The sequence below is a fragment of the Opisthocomus hoazin genome, chromosome 6 (assembly GCF_030867145.1).
Source record: "Opisthocomus hoazin isolate bOpiHoa1 chromosome 6, bOpiHoa1.hap1, whole genome shotgun sequence".
Lineage (NCBI taxonomy): Eukaryota > Metazoa > Chordata > Aves > Opisthocomiformes > Opisthocomidae > Opisthocomus > Opisthocomus hoazin.
This window is the reverse complement of record NC_134419.1, coordinates 53,522,718-53,539,038: the sequence shown is the minus strand read 5'-3', so window position 1 is coordinate 53,539,038 and position 16,321 is coordinate 53,522,718. Positions and strand designations below refer to the sequence as shown.

The 16,321-nt window shown below is 46.8% G+C and overlaps 1 protein-coding gene across 2 annotated transcripts in view; it reads right to left on the bottom strand.

Annotated features, from left to right (window-relative positions):
• Positions 1-16,321, bottom strand: part of HK1 (hexokinase 1) — a 45,745-nt gene that overhangs the window by 19,722 nt on the left and 9,702 nt on the right. For both annotated transcript variants that reach the window (XM_075423134.1, XM_075423135.1), the window contains exons 2-4: positions 10,655-10,817; positions 5,610-5,758; positions 644-763 (exon numbers count right to left, since the gene is read on the bottom strand). In XM_075423134.1, the coding sequence (XP_075279249.1) occupies positions 644-763; positions 5,610-5,758; positions 10,655-10,817 (432 nt within the window). The remainder of the gene's footprint in view (positions 1-643; positions 764-5,609; positions 5,759-10,654; positions 10,818-16,321) is intronic.

Here is a 16,321-nt window from a genome sequence, read left to right as displayed (position 1 = left end):
GATTTAACTTTCCTGCATTAATTTGCTACACCGTTGCCACAGCAATGCTGTACCGGGAGGCTGCTGAGTCATCTGTGATATAATGAGAAAAAGAAGGAAAATACCGTAGCATCCTTGTCATGGGAACTTCATTGCTCACTTCATACAACGCTGGTTATTTCCATCCCTTTTCAAAGCACGTTGCTTCCATGTGGCCTGCCCGATTGCCCTCAGTGCTGAGCACCCAGCCGGTGGCACGGCTCAGCACTGCTGCGCAGGAGGGAGACCTTGATCCAGACCAGTGTATGCACTTGTGAAGTTCAGCAAAATCTGAGCCAGTGCTGCTGGGCTGGGTCCTTCCCAGTTACAGCCCATGGAGAGGTGAAAAAGGCTGCACAGGAGGCAGGAAAACTGCTGCCACATTTACACAGTAAAACATAACACTGAGGAGCTCAGGCAGAGGCAGTACAAAACATCAGATGCCTCTTTGTTATCTGTTAACCAGCTCTTTCAGAGAGAAACATAAACACAAACATGAAGTCTGACAGCGAAATACAACACTCCTTTATCCCGAAAATGAGACCTGTCTGGGATACTGGTTTCATAGCAGTGCTTTAATAACGTGGTAGCTCTTCTGCGTATTAAGAAAATAGTGAAATCTTACCTCATCTAGCTTAGATTGTCGACACGGGAAAGAAAACGTAAACCCGACCGGTAATTTCTTGTCTTTGATTTGTTGTTTCTCCATAAAGTCTCCCAGGCACTCAGCAACATGATCAAAAAGCTACGAGAAAATGAAAAGTATAAAACCACCACGATTAGAGATACAGTTTCAGGGAGAAAATATTTCAAACTGCACATGAAGACTGTACTGGGTGAGGGGAAAGGGGAAAATATGTGCTCCAAATTTTTAAAGATATATAAATGACATAGTTATGAAAATAGTCTCAGGCAGAGTACATGAAAACCTTAATAATTAATTAATTAAGAAGTACATCGTGCTTTTACACACCTAATTCTGCATGGCGTCTTGTACATCCATATAAAAACTCTTTTCTTGAAACAAGGGGCACATGACTCTCGAGCCTGCCGCAACCCTTCCGCTTAACATTTGATGAGAACAAAAAAGTGCTTTTAACCTTTCAATAACAGGCAGGAGCATCTCAAAAGAACATTTGGGATCCAGTCCCACGGAAGGTTGAGCACTTTTACAGTGATGCAGAGAAGATAACATCTGCTTCACTCAAGCACAGCTGAGACTACGGAACCCAGCGCTTTGCAGGAGCCACCCAAAAGGACATAATCTCTCACATCCATTCCTAAAGCTCACAACAAACAAACAAAAAGGAAACTCAGGGAATTCATCTAAATATTTTACTTGGTCTGAGAAACAACCCAAAATGGGAACATTTTCCACATTTTTTTTAAACGCTGAACTATGCAGACAGCCTGCACCGGCCTCACGGGTACTGACTCCCACCCAGACCTCGATGGCCCCTCAATGGCCCCCTGTGACAATAGCACTATGTGTCCCCGGCAGCCAGGCCAGGAGCCAGGCATGTCAGGGAGCGTGTGGGCATGAAGGCGAGGGATGTCTCGTACACAGAGGTATTTGGAAAGCCCCTTAGGTAGGTCACAGCACTCAAAGCTGAAGTCCTAGCAATCAAAGCACCAGAAATACATACTTGTAGCTACCAGTACCAAAAAGCCAGGCATGCCTTGAACTGACCAATACCACAAAAGGATGTCAAACTATTAACAAGTCACCGCCTGCCCCAGAAAATAACTGCTTCACATTTTAAGTCCCTAAAAAAGAGAAAAAAAGCAGAAAACCACAACCAACCAACCCTATCTACAGCATGGGTGGGATGAGGCCAGGAAAACTGCCCAGAAGATTGGGAATAATTGAGAGGGAGTACAAAACGATATCTGTTGGTTAGCCTGCACAGCTTTATTAAGAACAGTTTACAGAGTCTCAGAGAGACAGGAAAGCACTACAAACAGGCTGCAGCAATTGCAAAAAATGAAGAGGAATATTTTGCCATCTGAAGCAGATCAAGAAGCGGTGTCTGTAATGTTACAGTTTAACAGAACACCTTAAACTCATTCCTAAAAAGAGGTCAGGTTTCATTAAACAGAAGTACAGTAGTTTCCCAGGGAAAATGCTGCCATTGATTGTCCTGAGCAAATCAAGGACATTCCACTGTGCGCACGCAGTGAAACAGCATGGCAAAGCAACCTACACCGCTGCGCTTCCGTAACACTATTTTCAGCTGTCCAGACGAAGGACAGAGGAAAACGAGTTATGAAAAGAACTATAATTAAGTAATAAAATATGACAAATTCTCCAGGTGGAACACAGAAATAACAGGAGCGTACATTTTTATTACGCTTTCCATCTGAAAGTATCTTGCTAAATACTCAATCCTATTCAACTTTTCAGCTGCTCCCAGGATTACAAACGATAGCCAGAGGCCAACCTCCAGCCCCTCAGGAATTCAGACGGCAGGAAGCAGAAATACTGACTGTAGATGTTGCTACAAAAATGCCCTTCACGCAATGAACCACGACTGCGTAGAGAAGAGACGGGACCTGCTTTCCAGTCCAACTGCAAAACATCCCTGGGCATTCCCAATGCACTCCAGAAAGTCCGTGCACCTTCCAGTTATCGCCTGCAGCCCCGGTATGACCTGCCGAAGCTCGCCTCCGTGACTTAGCGTGCACGCTTGCTGCAAGCAATGCACTGGGAGTCATTAGGGCTCTGGGCTGGCAGCAGGGCACGCGAGCACAACCCATGCCGCAGCCTGCACAGGCAAATGCAGTTAACTATTAGCCACATTCTTGACACTACAGTAGCAGTGTCTAGTCACTAATGCACGGTCTGGCTGTGCTACTGGTTTTGATAAAGCACAGAGGAAAGGCGCTGCTAAAAAGGAGAAAAGAAAGAGAGAGGCATTTATTAATTTTCCTACCACTGACAGTCATAAGATTTTCTCTTAATGAGACTCAAGGAAGCATCTGTATGTGCCCGTACCTATATTAACATCCAAATATTACAAATGCCAAATAACTTTGACAGGACAGTAAAGGCAACATTACATAGTTCCTGTGGATTTCATTAAAGTAGGGCAGGCAGACTGAGGAAGAATCCAAACTCCCACCCACCCACAGGTGTGCAGCAGGGAACAGTGTGAGCACAATATTTTATCAAACACCAAAGAGACAGACAGAGCGAACGCTGCAGCCAAGAGGAAAGGACCAGTCAGATTTTACACCTTTATAGACCTGAAGTGATACAATCACGAGACTCTGAGCAATATGACATCAGGCTTCATTACTTCCTCTGGCCATAAACTTGCCTGCTCAGGTTGGGCTCCAGGAAGTCTCCACAAGGATGCACGTGGCTAGCAGCCAGCAGGCTTTGGAAAGCAGCTGAAGACCTGAGCTCAAGCTCAAGCTTCTGAATGAGGAAGATTTAAGGAGCAAGGAAACTACAGCTTCAGATCAGGAGAACAGCCACAAATCCATAACCTACCTCCAGCAGCAGCAGAACACAAAAAGCAACACCAAAATCAAGCCCCAGGCACGCTCCCATTAGCTGAGTTGACACAGAAGACAGGCTTCTTACAAATTTTAAACCTGCTATTACACTGCTGAAGCCAGTGAGAGTTTTGCCCTTGGCTTTGACAGGGAACTGTCTCCGACTGGCAAAGCTGTCAGCCCGTGCCTGACAGATGGGCAAAAATAGAAGTTTGAAAACAATGAAGTAGATAATATCAAAACAAACCATGCTAGTGAGGCATGAAGGTATAAATCACAACCCCTTCAGTAAGCTGATTATGTATTACGCTTTAAGAGTATAACTCACTGAAGTTAATGACACAGCTTGCTGAAAAACATACTAGTAGCCTACCCCACATGGGCAGTTCCGTGCAGGCATTCCACTAATCTGGCTCAGAGAACCTCAACCATACGCATCAGTCATAAGCACCAAATCATCATGCACCTGTACGCCTCCTGGGCACCCATCATGCCTTCCCTGTGAAGTCTCACAGCAAGCATCTTAGTCATGGTTCAATATTGTCATGGGACAACATCGAACCCAGATGCAATTCTGATAATGCTTCCAGTTCTCTTTTTATCATTAAATACTGGGAGCGACTGTCCCCCCAGGGTCAGTGGAAGCCTTGTTCATCTCTTATCAGTTTAAAAGCCATGACAAAGCCTAAGCCTGAGCTCCACGCTGCTGGTTCACCGACAGCCAAATGGCCTTTGGCTATTTAAAAATTAAAAAGTAAACATGACAAAGCCCTGGCAAGAACAGACCTCCTTTTCTGCCTTCTCCTCACTACCCTTATCATGTCTCCATCAAGTCTCACCTTAAGTCAGCTTGCCTTAAGACAGACACTTGCCCCCTGGGTGTGCAGGCAGCCTTGCTGCTCCTTGGTCTCCAGCTCCCGACACCCCTCCATGGACAAGTGACCCTGCGCTCCAAACCCGCCTCCAGGCAGCCCACCCAACTTTCCTGCCTCTTCCACAACAGGCAGGTCCGCTCAGCTCCCCTCCAAAACCATCCTGTGCGAAAGCCACTGCATGGCCAGGCCAGATAAATTAATAATGTTAGGAAAAGTCTTAACAACAAAGGTATTTTATTGCTGTGATTCAGATATCACAGCAATGCTTATATCAGTGCTACTTACAAGCTACAATTGCCATCTTACACTCGCTAGCGCATAAGAATGAGGCAGCAGTTATCAGACACATATATTAAGGGGATTAAGGTAACTACAGAAAATACATTAAGGGTAGAAAAGCTGTTTGCCTAATTTTTCTTTTTTGCTCTTTTGTTTATTCTTCTGAAACAAGCTGTAAGTTTCCTGCAGGTCTCATACTCCAAAAGAGTACCTCACTCTAGTAAAAAGTGTAAAAAACCTTGCTGTTTCCAACAACTAAAATTACCTGTTTCGTCTTACACTGACACGGAGACAAATCTGTCAGTAAAATATTAATTGTAATCCACTTCCTGGTCATAAAAAGAAAAAAAATTCTTCCAAAGAACCCAATTTGAAATCCAAGTAAATGGATTTAAACAACTTCCACTCTTGGAACATGGGAGATTAAAAAAATCCCTATCATTTATTCAGCAAAAATTAAGTTGAAGTTGTGCCAAAACATTCTATCAGCTTCCTGTAATTTTTCTAACGTACTTTTCACAAATGCTGTGTTGCTCAGACCACCAGGACAGATATGTGGCTGTCATGGGTATTTCTATCCCTCACTTAACATTACAATTGCAGGGCTGGTCCTGCTCACTGCTTACAAAGACTAAGTTGTTTTCCTGCTCTCCATTCCTACCTGTGGAATAAAAGTCAGAATTTTTACTTCTAGGCCATTTTTTTGCTAACTCAGCCAAAAAGTCTCACACAAAATGACAGCGGATTTTCAGCACCCATGCATGCTCTATTACACTAACAACTGCTTATTGATTTTCAGACAAAGAGCTGAGTGTCGAGCCCATGCACACTGCAGGTGCAACTGCTAAGGTGTTCATGTCATTCCTGCGTTTTTCTAAAATGGCAGCATGAAAGCAGCTAATCTTTAGAGAGACGTCCTAAGGAAGAGGTGCTTACCCGTGTTCCACTGCCATGCATGATATCTTCAGGCGTATTATAAATTTCACTTTCCATTTGTACTGTCTGCTTTTTTTCATGCGATACCTTCACCCGCAGAATTCGGAAATAAGAACCACCAAGATCCAGTGCAATGAAATCTCCTTTCTCTATGTGGAAAACAAGACACAAGTGATTAAAAATTGTATGCAGCACAAATCTGGGAAACATCAAGGTGTACAAAGTATAGCACATTGGCAAATGTCCAGTGCCTATGGCAAGGAAGGGCGTCCACGTGAAGCATCAATCTGATTCCCTGGCAACGCCAACCACCACAGATACATAGGCAACTGCAATGAGGGTTTATCCAACAAGAATGGACAAACAGTGGACAGTCTGTACCTAGATCTCGTGCTGAAGCTGGCAAAGCAAAGATCTCAGAAGAAAGCCAAAAAGATGTTGAAAACAGAGACAGTAAAATGAAGAGATGCCAGACCACTGATGAGCAGTCTTTTGCTGTAAATGAACCTCTGTCATTTTGGCAAATAACAGTGAATAGATTATGCACTACTCCAAAATCAACAAACTACACACAGATGTACTTAAAGTAGGACCACTTGTTTCACACTTGGAAGCTGAGATTCACTGCAAACTGCATACAGATAACACAAGTCAGAGAAGTGACAGTCTGAAAAATCGCAGGGCAGCCCTACACTGCCCCAGGAGTTACTCAGAAGTTGTGATCCCTTGCACAGAGCTCCTAAATATCTCCCCAGGAGCCAGGGGAAGAGTTAGAATACCTTCATTTCCCTCTGTGGTGGAGACGGATTTGGATTTCAAAGATCTGAAGCCAAACCCACTGCCCGCCCGCCTCCACAGACTTCAGGGTGTAATTCAGGCAACAGAGGCGCATGGTCTGGCTATCTGAGGAACCACACTTTCAGCACCCCCTGGAGAGCAAGGCAAATATGTTTGACTGAACCACTTGTGCTATCTCACCTTATCAAAGAGGGAGCAAACAAAGGCAGCGATCGTTAAAGTCTGCAAAAAAGACAGTATTTAGGGAAGCAGTGCACACTACTTATCACACAGGAGTGCGTGTCCAGGCTGCAGTTAATCACCGAGGCTCTTCACAAGCATTTGCATCTGTGCACGGCATCCCCGGGCGCATCGAGGCTGCTCGGAGGGTGGTGAAGCAGAGGCGCACGACGCTCTCTCGTCCCGGTTTCCTCATCGATTTGTACCTCTCTGCGGTGCCAGAAGTGCCCCACGCCATGGCGGGCTGAGCTGCCTCCCTCGCATCCTGCACCACTGACGCCTGTTGCCAGCCCCACCCAGCAGCGCTCTTCGGCCTCTTTTCATTCTTCCTTCCAACTTTAAACTACGACTTTGGGGAGGCCATTCCCAACAACACCTTTTTTCCATTTCTACCTAAACTAAATGTGGAAAGACCTCTAGCAGTTAGGAAGACTGGTACCTTTTGACATGTCACCTCAAACTTCGACTCAGCTCTCGGAGCCTTCTGACCCCACAGTCACCAAAATATCACGTAAGCAATTTATCCACCAGGATTTCCAGACCCAGACTTGCCTCGGATTACCTTGCCCAATCTCAGACCAAAATTCCTAAAGTCTGGCTTGGTGAGCTGCTCCTCCTCATCGCCCCATGCACCTCCAGGAGCCCCCTCCCGCTCAGCAAAGCTGATGAGCTGGATGGGGCATCCCTTGGGGTGGGACGTTTAGCAGGAACAGCCTTAGAGAGGCAAAGTCACTGCAAAAGCCCTTACAGTTTTCCAAGGTTGCAGTGTAATACAGCAAACAAAACACTGTCATGTGAGAAACCCCAAAGAACAACAAGCTCTGTACAGAAAAACACAGCAAAATGACAGTGGGAACCCACAGCTCCTAAAAATGTTCCTCATTTTACTGCATTGCAATGCAATTTTTCCTCTTGCTGCTTCAAAATGCAGATCTTGCAGTGCTTCCCTACCGGTTTCCGAACAGCATGGCTTTAAACATTGCTTTGCTCCAGTACAAATGTCATTTTAAATGTGAACATATCCAAACTGCAGATGCAGTTCCCTTTACTGGGTTCAGCAAAACAAATTCAGTAACTCATAACCCCCTTCACCGCAACAAGACTGGAAGTCAAACATTTCCCACAAGTGCCTCATTAAGCCAAATACCCAAATAAGCATTATCATATGAGTATCATTTGCTGAATGCAAGCCATTACCTCCAATAAATAATGGAAAAATCAACACTGGACCAGATGGCCGTTTTTCAAGCCTAAATGCACCGTAGTACTTACTTCAAACAAATACTGCACTTCAGAAGTATCTTCCCTGGCAGTAAAGTAACAAATTAGCATGTTCGACTTCCAGCACTATCAAGCTCATTGCAACTTAAAATTTATTAAGATTTATCCTTTTCAGTTAAAAGGAAAAAGAACTCTGAACTAGAGCGTCAAGCTTTCTGTATGCAAAGTAGCAGTTTCCTTTCAGTGTACTTCAGGAATTAAACCCAAGAAGCAGCATTTAATCTACACTTTCTAACACCAAGGTGCAATCAAACCTGCTGTAAATTAATTTAGGAAGATCCTTTGAAAGCATTATGAATTGGCTTGAAATAATGTTCTGGGCACTCTGGACAAAAAAGCTTGTGGCTTTTGTAAATTAAGCAACTCTGAATGAAGCAAAAAACCTTGGTAATACCAACGCCTCTGGAGTCTCCAAAATTATTACTCCAAAGCTCCTTGTTAATAGAGTACACAAGCACAGATCTGAAACTAAACAACAGTATTTTTCTGAGTAGTCAGCTGTCATAATAATAATCAGACTCAAAGAGCTTACCAGGCAGTAATTAGAGATGGGCCAGAGAAAAGGGCAAGCTTTCAGCCTCTAGCTTTTACAGAGGGACAGCTGAAGGCAGAAATTGCCGTTGGCCGGGAGCGGAACCCACACAACTCTGGGCGCAGCAACACGGACAGAGCCGCGAGGGCCCCCCAGAGCCTTTTCTTTTGGAGGAGGAGGGAAGGGGGCTCTGTGTCTGCCCTGGCTGCATCTGCATGGCGGTTAAGCCAGACATGGCAGGCACAGGCAGGCGAGTCAGGGAAAGAAATACCATGACACTCACCAACAGCAAATATTGCTCATACCTGGGGCCAGAACATGCCTTTTCTAGGCAAGTAATGGAATGGTTTTGCCTGCATTTCTAACAGCTCTCCACAGAGACACTCGCAACACACATATACAGATTATTATCACCATGTTATACAGAAATTGTCTGGGGCAAAGAACTGCCTTGCTCTAATCCAAGCTGCAAATTCGCTGCCCACAGCGAGCCTGTCCTGGAGAGGCCATCAGGAGCCAAATAGGCAGAGGATCAAGAACTGAGCACCCCGTGCACAACACACAAGGTTGCTTTGTTAAGTAGGTGTGTGATATGTGATCTGAAATTAATGCCTTGATGTATGGACATGCACATGCTCGGACCAGGGCTACCCACTGCTCTGCTTCAAGCTGAATGCTTGGTCCCAGCAGCATTCAGCAATCTCTCCCACCTCTCCTGGCCAGGTGCAGATCCCCTTTTCCCCGTGCCATACTGCATCTCAGTCTCCCCAGTTTGTGCCATGGAACAATTTGCAAAATTATTTGACTCACTGTAAGCAGCTCAGATTTGCTAACCTGCAGTGCCTAACAAAGCAGGGTACTGGGGACACATCTGTACTCAAGTGAACTCAAACACGCAGGAAGGAAAAACCAGGGATTTCAGAGTCAGTACAAATGCTAGGATTCCACGCAAAAGCCCTCAAGTCACCTCGTCTGCAACCCCTTGGAGCAACCCCTGCCCGTGACCCAGCTGTGTGTGGCAGCTTCTGGCTTTCTCAAGAGGCTGCACATTTCAACACAACATTTCAACATAACAGCCTGCAGTGCTAAATGAAGGGAAACACAGGATTCAAACTCATTCTTCCTCTGAGTTTTTTTAGACAGAGAATCATGTTTCAATTAAAAAGCTTAAGGTAGCAGAATGCAGCAGTAAAGCAGAACTATCAAAGATTTCCACCTGCCAGACAGCACCAAGTAACACAAAGCACCAGGCTTCATGTTCTTTCACCCAATAAATTCTTGATTTTACCTCAAACAAAGCCTCAAAACAGGTAACTGTGCAATGTAGTTCTTGCAACCGTGCAATTTCTGCACACAGGGACATAATTTGTGGTAGGCATCAAACTACAGTTAACCAACTCATGCTACATGAGAAGGAAATCTAGTGTTATCACTAAATAAGAAACACTATTATACACTGTTTATAAATACATTTATATACTCCATATATAGGTGAGGGGTTTTTTTATAAACACTAAAATAAGTAACAGGGACAATCTTGGTCTCAAATAGAAACACAACATCTTTTTGGTTTCTGATAGCTCTTTATGCCACTTTTATGAGGTACAGTGAGCACAGAAAAAACAAGTCCTACATCTGGGTGGAAAAAGCTCAGTACACCAAAGCAGCAGCTGTCAAGCTAAACACTGCATCCTCCTTCAGTTCTGTGAATTTGCCCTGAGACACTCTGCAAGAGGTCACTACGAAAAGCCAGACGAACGCTAGGAAACTCAAATTCAGCATATAAGGGTTCACACTTCCACTGGGGAAAAAATAGAGAGGAGACATTGAGTCAAACAGCAAATGACTAAAAGCCGCTGTATTTGTTAAGACTCTAGATCACATGAGTGTGAATTGCACATATCAAAAATATTCCTACATGACGTATTGATTGTTGGCAGACAAATCTCAGCCTAATGTATTGCCTGTTAACGCACTGATTGCTAGGAAGGGCTCTTCCATTGGCATCAAAGCGGGTTTGACACAGGAATCGCAAAATCCTCCAGCATCTGTGGGAAAAGACCTGCACAAAGAGGGGAGGCTGTCTTCAAAATGTTTTCTGGCCTTGCCAGAAGGCAAACTGCTCTTGTTCTTGGTAGCGCATTGGTGTATTTCTAACAAGCTTCCCACGAAGCACACCATGTTTACTACAGAAAGCAAACACTCAGCTCCTTACCTGAACCATCAGGAATGGACCTCACAAATGTAGGAAGCATCTTCACCGTAGCCGTTGGGTTAAAATCTCTGGAGAGGCCATTCTTCATCTCTCTCCTGAAGCGAGCCATAATGTCTATCAGCGTTTCGTCCGAGAGCCGCATGGCATAAAGGTATTTGTCAATCTGGGGAAAAAGACAAACATCACCACAGAGGTAAAGACTGCCCTGAGGTGCCTGAGTGGGGCTATACCTCTCTTTGGTTGCAAGAATAGTGTTTAGCCCTGGGCTTGGCCCCAGGGCTCTGGCCAAGCTGACAACACAGCCACATGCTTCATGCCTTGTCTTTTAACTCAAAATCAAAGAAAATGTGCAAGTGTGAGGACCTACGTGAGCTGCGGCCCACCCCATCCTACTGCCTTCCCAAGGAAAGACCCAGTCCCACATCACTCTGCCTCCTCTTTTCCACAAAAAACAGTTCACCCACAGCCTGGCACCACCATCTCCAGCCCTCACTCCGCTTCTCAGCTCTCCTGACTGTCCGTGAGCTGAACAGCTGAAGCTAAAAATTCCTCTTTGGGCACCTTGTCCCAGCTGGCATGTTGTGGGTTGCTGCAGTCCACAGAGGTGCCTTGTATTTAAAGTCTTTCATTGCAAAGGACTTGCCACAGCGGCAGCTTTGGGGCTACATCCCAGGCTAAGAAATGATTTCCATGTAGTGGGCCATTGTCCCTATCCCACTCCAAAGCTGTCACAGCCAGAGGGTCAGGAGAAACAGAACTTGGCTGTGGGCAGGTAGCATCTTCCTCCTCAAGATAAAACATCAAATTAAAAGTTGTTGACTTCTCCCTTGTGGCTTCCCAAGACAGGAACTTTCTTCACCTCCCTGGAAAAAGGAGGCGGTTCCAGTTTTGCAGTAATATTGCTTTCCATAATATTACACCCACCTTCAGCATCAGGAAGAGTGAGAGATGCTTTGATGCCTCAAAAATACAACTTGGCCTTGGGGGGTTCTTGCTAAACGCACGTGTCCCACCCCTTTTACCTCAGCTGCCAGTCCATTCTTGCCTTGCTTCATTATCTGCCTTGGAAATTTGGTTCCGCAAACAGCTCAGACCAAAGCCACACCTTTAGGATCACTTTTCCTTGCAGCTTGGCAGGACCAAGAAAACAAAACCCTGCCCATGTTTTCTGTCCTTGGCAAAACTGGAAAAGACACCTCACTTTAAACCCCAGGCCATCTCTGTGCCAAAGATGTCTGTGTCTCCTTCACTGCTCTGGAAGCCTCGAGAGCAACTCATCTCATCTCTCAACTGGCATTACGCCTTACAGGACCAATGCCACAATAAAACACCTCATGTGAAATGTATCTATGCGAGCACTCCACGTACAGGGGACTTTGAGACAGGAAGCGATGAATAACTCCGTTCGCAAAGGAAATGCAGACAATCAAAATGTAATTAAACCCAAAACTGACCATAAAATCAGTACCAATTTAGTTGATCCTGCAGAAAGTACTTCTGCCACATGTAGTCAAGGTTTGCACCAAAGACAGCGTATCTCCCCAAGCCAGACGCCCTCCCACCGTGACCACGCATTTGTGCGGACAAGGGAGGAAGGCACGGACGATGCTGCAGGGCACAGCTACCCGGCCTGATCCTGAACCACAGGGCTGGGGACAGGCAAGCCTGAAGCACGGGGGCCACAGCCAGACGCTGCACAACTCTGAAGTGTTCAGTACCGTTGCTTGCAGAGGAAGAGCAAAACAGTCACCAAACAGACGCTAAGTGGAAGTTTCAGTGCAACCATACGACACGATGCCACGCATTTTGTCCACAAACCAGTGAAGTGACAGTGCAGGTGTATAGCTAAATGGCAGAAGAACAGAGCCCAGGTTCTCTGCAACAGAGGCCAAACGCAAGACCCCAGGGCAGCATCCCCACACCCCGGCTGCGTCCTGTGCCACCCTGATGGGCTGACAGCCCCTCACAGCGACAGCTGCAGCCAGCCACTGGTGTCATTTCACTCCAAGAACAAAAACCTGGACACGATGCACCCTCCCTGCAGCCCCAAACGCTGTGGGGGTGGATGCAGAGGCTGGTGTTGGGCTGAGCAGGAAGGTCTCTCCTTCGCAGCAAACTCCTCCATTTTCTGAGCAGAGAATATCAAGCCATGATGTCAGAGCATGAGGTTATTCCCTTTTGAAGGAGGGGGAAACCCTCTTATTAAGGCTGAGCTTTCAGCAGCCCATGCTGCCGCTCAGAAGCTCAATTCCCCAAATCTCCCAGTGAAAGCTACACTAACACACCACTCACACTGTCAGGCTTCATTGTGCAATTAAAATACCCCTCTACAAAGCCCCACTGCTGCATCCTGCTCCCAAAAACAGGGCTGAAGGATTTCCCACCACCACCAAAAGCCCTGTTGTGAACACAGGTTTTGGCATTTGCACAGTCAGGACTGGACAAGCCCGTTTTCCCCACCTCTGCCCCTGTGCTGCTCTCAGCAGTGAGGGAAAATGGGAGGGAGGGCTCTTTTTCCTCCTATGAAAAACCAATGAGCACCATCAGCACCCTTTACATAATTGGGCTGGACCCTCCTGCACGCAGGGAGCATCACCTCGCGTTGCATCACGCTGCATTGCATCGAGGCCATCTTCACCGCTGAGATTCTCAGGGCAGAGGAGGGGGAGATGGGGACTAAACCTCAGTTGGAAACAAAACCACTCCTCTACATTACAATTTCCAAAACCAGGGGGAAAAAAAAAGCAGAGTTTTTTCCCCAGGCCGGAAAAGGTTTAGTCATTCTGGCGATGCAGCTACAAGGGAAAAAGTGCTACTCTCCTGCACTGGCAGCAAGGGAAAAACCCTCAGCAAATAACCATATATAACTCGGGAGGGAGCTGGAGGCTGGATTATGGGATGGAGATTTAATAACTCCCTGCTCCGCCTGCAATAAAAGCCGATCAGAAACCAAATCTCAGCCTCATCGAAAGGGAAGCAGCAGAGGGGCCGGCAGGGACAGAGACAGGAGCAGACACAGAGCCCCACTGAGGCTCCTGCAGCTGTGGCCCCATGGGAGGGAGACAGGTGCCAGCCCTTCCGGGGGGACAGTGGAAAGCAGGAGCAATTTCAGGCAGGCTGTTGTGTGGGCAAGGAGCAGAAAAAGCTCCTTGATTTAGCTGCCACCTCAGAGGTGCCCTCCCAGGAAGGGCACCTTCCCTACGGGAGCCCTCCGAGAGCCCAATCACTTTTTTTTCTTTTTCTTAAAAAAACCCAGACAGAATCTGGGAGCAATTTTTTTTTTTTAATAAGATTTCATAATCTGAACCATATGCACATAATTTTTCTTAGTCACATAGGGAAAATACTTTTTGTAGTTGGGGAGAAGAAGTCTCTGAAAATCCAGCCATCGCAGCGGTCTCCACGGGAAGTTGTGAATAAGTATAAATGCATGATGAAACGGGCAGCACTAAGGGCAATTCCTTAAATGAGTGCCTCATCCCCTGGACACTGACAACAGTCAATGGTATCCAAGAAGACAGCACTCCCACAACAATCTCAGAAACCATTAGCACGTATTTTACTGACACTGCCTTTGCACAAAACCCCTTCACCATGTAAACATCTTTCTGCAGACCTAATCATACTCCATATTCCTCTCAGCATCAGGAATATTCCTCAGGAGCCAAGGCGTGTTACAACAAGTAGTTTAGAGATCCTGAAACTGTTTGTGCTTACTTACAATTTATCCGATCGGTTCCTAAAAAGCCTTTTAGCAGGTCACCACTACAAGGCTTTTTCTGATGCCAGTTGCTACATTTTACACCCCATTCCGTCACATTCTTTTCAAGGTTAAATGATATTTAAATGTCGTTCTTGCACTGCAAGATTTTTTTTCTTCTCTTGTCAGGTGTTGTTCCCCAGACAGACAGAAACCAGGCAGTACCTAGAGGCTCCCTTTGCTGGGGCCAGCTACTGCAGGTACAAACCTGTTGGAAACAAAACGTACTCAAAGGCAGCTTTACAAAGCTCTCCCGCACAGAGGGCAGTGGCACAGATGCCAGGGACGCTCCCAGGACACCAGTATCCCTGAGGATGGGAGTCAACCTTCTAGAGAAATTGGGGCCTCGGCTCGGGTTGTGCAAAGCCCTCTGTCACAGCGGGGATGCTGAGCTCCTGCTGCTGGAGGATCACAAACACTCAAGGAACAGATGTTTTCAAAAACATCCGGATAATTTATCTTGCTGGGAGTAAAACCACGTGTGTATTTATGTGGTACAGGGCATCGTGCATTGCCAGCTTGCTTCTGCACAGTAGGGTCACGTGCAAGTGCCCGTACACACAGTTTCATGAGAAAATGCCCCCTTGCAGGGGGCTGCAGAGCCACAGAGCTGCCAGCACGGGATGAACAACCCACACCTTTGCCACTGCACATCCACTCTGCCTAGTTTTCCTGTTTGCCACAGCTGCTCTTGAAAAATGTTCCAGAAACTGCAGATTTAAAAAAAAAATACTCTCATACTTGAGGGGGTGTATAAAATCCAGCAAAACCAGTACAGAAGCACTAGTTCTTAGACCCAGGTTATCCCGAGGGCCTGAAACCACCAGCCCCATCTGTGCCCTCAGCAGGTTTCCCACCACAGAAAGGCAGCGCTGAGCGTTAGTGCTGTGCAGGGATGGGAATCCAAAATAAAAGAAGGAAACAGGGTCACAAGGGAAGAAGGATGTTCAGCCTCGGGGCAGTGGAGACCCCTGTAACAAAGCCATTCCCAGATTTACCTCGTCGGTACTTTTAACCCTTTCACACCCCTCCTGTGATCCACAGCAGCATCCTCAAGGTGACCTGCCACCTCTGCCGCCAAACGCCGAGCCGATGGCTGCTGAGCCGATGGCTGCCATGGACCGGCGAGGCAGAGGAGCAGCCGCGGCGGCCAGGAGCCCTGCAGGGCAGCGTAGTGAGTTGGGGGCAACACCTTGGCCAGCAGCCCCCTGCCGCAAGCACGTACCACCAGCAAGTGCTGCTCTTCCGGAAGCAGAGAGGAGAGGGAGGGACCTGAAATGAAGCCATGCAGACACGTATTCCCACGTAAGCGGCACGCCGAGATGGAGCACAAACCCCTTAGCCCCGCGGGGAACTACAGAGCAGAACCCACCAGCTGCAGGGCAGCAGAGCCGTGGGGCAGAGCCTCCGACTGCCACAGAAACCCTCCCTACAGGACAGCCGAAAGTGAGGGGGCTCAGTATCCGTTCCAACAGGATATAAACAGGAAAAGATGTCTTATAACCTCCAAAACCAGTCGCCTGCTTTTTTTTTTTAATTTTGCTTTTCAGACAGAACCAGATTGATCCATAAGAATGCTTTACAGATCCCTGGCCAAATGATTTCCCGTGCCGTCAAACAATAGCAGCCTCATGGTGCCAAACCAGCCTGCAATAAATAACCCCCAGGAACACCACAGCTTCCCCTGTGCCTGCATGCTCCCGTCGCGCCTTCCCCCTGCAGCCCTTCTGCTGCTCCTCAGCTGGTGCGCACCCGTGGGCTTATCTTCGGTTTCTAAATATAACAGGCACAGCAAGACAGAGAAGGCCTTACACAGGCATGCATGCCTGGTGCCAGCGGCAGCACTTACAGATCCTCGGGGAAAAGGAAAATAGGGGGCCTGGGGAAAAGGGAGAGCCATGTACATG